This window comes from Dipodomys ordii, unplaced genomic scaffold, assembly GCF_000151885.1.
Source record: "Dipodomys ordii isolate 6190 unplaced genomic scaffold, Dord_2.0 Scaffold32, whole genome shotgun sequence".
Taxonomy (NCBI): domain Eukaryota; kingdom Metazoa; phylum Chordata; class Mammalia; order Rodentia; family Heteromyidae; genus Dipodomys; species Dipodomys ordii.
Genome location: NW_012267248.1, coordinates 16,787,707 through 16,791,658, shown reverse-complemented (window position 1 = coordinate 16,791,658; position 3,952 = coordinate 16,787,707). Strand labels below are relative to the sequence as shown.

Sequence of the window (3,952 nt, the reverse complement as noted above, 5' to 3'; positions counted from 1 at the left end):
CACCCAGGCCCAGAGTTCAGGCTCACTACTGGACCCCCCCACAAAAAAAAAGAAATGTAATCATTATCTTGCCCATGTAATTGTAACCCCTCTATATGGTTAAATTTCACAATTAAAAAAAAAAAAAAAAGAATCTCATGGACTTTCCTGCCCCGGCTGGCTTTGAAACACAAGCCTCACGAGCCTTAGATTTCAGGCTCCTGAGTTGCTGGGATTACAGGCATGAGCCACCAGCACCAGGCTCTAATGCATTTTCTTCCACATTTGAGTCAGAATGTGCAAAAGTTAGCTACCAGTGCTGCTGTAGAAGGCCAGTCTGGAAGTCGTGTGAAATTTCTGAATCAGAAACTGGGACAAGGAGATCTTCTCATCTGTTTTCAGGGATTCATCACCGTTCTTCCAATACAGCATTAAGTCTTCATCTGTATATGCATCTTTAAGGGGAAGCAAATAAAGTGAATTTAACTCCTCTGCCTCTTAACCAAGTGAAGCAACAAAGAAATCCTATGCCAGAGTAAAGTGGCGTTAAGACTGCTGTCACTATTAAGACTCAGGGTTTCCAAGATGGCACAACATTGGACAAGAAATAAGGGAATGAAAGGAACAAAAGTCACTGCTACTTACAGCTCTCCAGCTCCAAAGAGCAGGTCTGGGAGTCCAAAGGAAAGTGGCTGAAGTCCATGTTGCACATGGCTGTGACTGTAATCCTACACAACCAAAATGCATGTGTTGGCTTGGCACTGAGTTACTAGCTCGTGCGTCTGCCCAGAGCAAGGGCTGCATGCAGCACATAGCCCGGAGCAGCTGCCTCCTCCAGCCTACTTCTGACATTGGAAACACATGTGAGCAAGTTGCCAGTCCTCATCTGCTAGACCTTTGCCTGCTGTGTGGTCTTAATGCTTCACTGTGTTCCCTCTACTGGGCTGCTGTCCCCCTTCCCGAGCTTCTGTGAACACCTAACCTCTTGTACCTGCTACCATGCTTCAACCCAAAGCTAGGAAGTGCCTAGTATTACCACTTAATTCTGCTGGACTATACAAGTGGGCCAGGAAGATGTACAATGAAACTGTTAAAATACTGAAGTTACTGTAGAAGCCAATCTGAAGTAATGACTAGTGTGTGTGTGTGAGTGTGTGTGTGTGTGTGTGTGTGTGTACACGTGTCACGTTAGTACTGGGGCATGAACACAGGGCCTCATGCTCTCACTTGGCTTTTTCGCTCAAGGCCAGCACTCTACCATTTGAGTCACACCTCCATTTCCAACTTTTGGGTGGTTAATTGGAGATCAGAGTATCATGGCCTTCCTTGCCCAGGCTGGCATTGAACCATGATCCTCAGATCTCAGCCTCCCGAGTCACTAGCATTATAGGTGGGAGCCACTGGCATCTAGCTGTTACTATATTTTAAATCTTTATTGCCAGTCAACTAGAATCATAGTCGCTCAGGATATAAAATACATAAGTCATGGCCACCATCTACTCATTGAGGTTGAAGTAGCCTTCATCCCAGTGATGAGGAGGAAGTCACCACCTGTCAGCATACCTGTTTCATCTTTAGCCAATTCTGACTGCTATCAAAAGGCCGTCCCACAGACCCATCCATTGTGCTGAACACTTCAGGACCAAAGGGACAAACCTTCCATATTGGAATGGCGTTGGACCAGGGAACCACAGCCCTCTGGACAGTTACCTCATGCTGTACAGCACGTGGCCATCTGGGAATACCCTTAGCATGATGTTGTCAGTGGTGGTGTCATGAGTGAATGACCTTTTGGAGTGAACAAAAAAGACATCAGGGACCCAGATCTTCTTCACCAGCCGGCCATCGAATGTCATGCTCTTGTTGCTGGTGCTAGGGAAGGCCAGCCTCTCGTCCTTCCAGTAATGCCGCAGGTACAGCGTCATGGTGAAGTCCTGTGAGAGCGCAGGGAGAGACCGGACTGAGAGACCTCCCTTCCTCGATGAACCCACCATCCTCCACTGCACCAGACACCCAGGTCTAGCCTCTAGAGTAGGAGGAGATAGCTTCATAGCCCTGGGCACACGGCCTATGTGACAGCCCTGCTGCCATCAAAGAGTGGCTTTAGCTTTGAACATCATGAAGTCAGGGCCAGAAACTGAGCTTTGTAAATGGAAACTCCAGCTGTCCGGCCAGCAGTCTGGCCTGCTGGGCAGCAGGACAAGATTTTCTCGCAGCCCTGCTCTTTCTTACTAGAACCTGCATCCACATGGCTCCTTCCCCACCCATCTAATCATTCCATTGCAGTAAGAGAGCTGAAAAGTCAACTGCCCTTCTGAATCACGTTTCTACTGTCAGATTTGTAAGGTCCCTGAAGGCAGAGCTGAGCCATGCCCACACTGAATTTCCCATTCACCATTACATGTAATGCCTGGCAAGGTAGATGAGATGGTAGGAGCTTCATAAATGTTCACTAGATGAGGGCTGAGGACATAGTTCAGTGGTAGACCACTCAAGGTCCTAGGTTGGATCCCCAGCATATTAAAGCAGTATTTTTTTTCTTTTTCTTTTTTGTCAGTTGTGCGATTTGAACTCTGGGCCTGGGCGCTCTCTCTCAGCTTTTCAGCTCAAGGTTAGTGCTCTATTACTTTGGGCCACAGTGCCATTTCTGGTTTTCCTGGAGCTATGAGTCTCACTGACTTTCTTCCCTGGGCTGGCTTTGAACGCAATTCTCAGATCTCAGTCTCCTGAATAGCTAGGATTACCGGCATGAGGCACCAGTGCCTGGCTTAAAGCACTATTTTCTAAGTGGAAAAAAATGGAGAGATGAACAGCTAAGAGCATAGACAGCACAATGCCGACGATGAGCTCCACCTAGAAGCTTATCGCATTAGACTCCATGCCTATATATCTAATACCTAAAATCAAGAATTTGGTCCTGATGCCATAGCTAGAACTAAGACACAAGGTTCAAAGGGCTAACTAGCTACCTAGAAGACCTCCTTGGAGAGCAGGTGGAAGAAGGATAGAGAATTAGCTTCTGGTGGACCGAAATGAAGGCTCAGGAAGAACCAGCACTGAAGCTGTGCTGCACAAGGATGCTGGTCGTTAGACTGATCCTGGCCCTTGGTGCATTCATCGACCACATCTGCACCCTTCACACTGGACAGCATCCTTATCAGATGTTGGCACCTTTGTATCTTATCAGCTGTGACGGGCTGAGTCAGTTAAGAGCTAGGGAAAGGCAGGGGTGTAGCTGAATGGCAGAGAACCTGGTTTAGGGAGCTCAAGGTCTAGGGAACTCAAGGCCCTGGGTTTGACCTTCAGCTCTAAAAAAAAAAAAAAAAACAAGAAAAAAAAGCAAGAAGCTTCCTGCACACTCTGGATGCCCCCTTTTGTGTTTATTCATTCCACATAGTTTGAGGCCCCCCACAGCCCAGGGCGGGGGTGCATACCATGTCCACCTCAGAGATGCTGTCCAGACTCTCCACCTGTACGTCCACGCCCACCGGGATGGCAGGGCCTGTAGGAGAGCAGAGACAGCTGGTTAAGGCCTGTTCCTTCCTGCCAACACCTCCCCCAGGGCAGTCAGGGCTGCAGTGAGGTAGAGGATTCAAATTGTGGGAGATGCAGGGCTGGGGGGAGGAGGGAAGGGGTTTCCACTAGTCTCTGATATGTGGGGTGCCTGAGTTTTTCTTTATCACTGAAGTCAGACTATGCCCGCTCTATACATTGTTCTGGGGTCAAGGTGGATGTTTGTTTGTTTGTTTGCTGGTACCAAGTTTTGAACTCAAGGCCCATATTTGACTAATTTGCTTGCCCGATTGAGCCATGCCTCCAGCCCTACTTTTTGCCAGTTAATTTGCAGAGGGAATCTTGAGGACATTTTCCCCTCTGATTGGTCTTGAGCCTTCATTCTCCAGGTCTCAGACTCCTGAGTAACTAGGAATAGAGATTTGAGCCCCTGGTGCCTGGCTGATTTTATCTGTGTGTG

General features: G+C 48.1%; 1 protein-coding gene across 1 annotated transcript in view; it reads right to left on the bottom strand.

Annotated features, from left to right (window-relative positions):
- Positions 1 to 3,952, bottom strand: part of Gabrr2 (gamma-aminobutyric acid (GABA) A receptor, rho 2) — a 29,124-nt gene that overhangs the window by 8,728 nt on the left and 16,444 nt on the right. Inside the window, exons 3-6 of the mRNA XM_013016648.1 lie at positions 3,414 to 3,481; positions 1,690 to 1,913; positions 625 to 707; positions 294 to 434 (exon numbers count right to left, since the gene is read on the bottom strand). Coding sequence (XP_012872102.1) covers positions 294 to 434; positions 625 to 707; positions 1,690 to 1,913; positions 3,414 to 3,481 — 516 coding nt within the window. The remainder of the gene's footprint in view (positions 1 to 293; positions 435 to 624; positions 708 to 1,689; positions 1,914 to 3,413; positions 3,482 to 3,952) is intronic.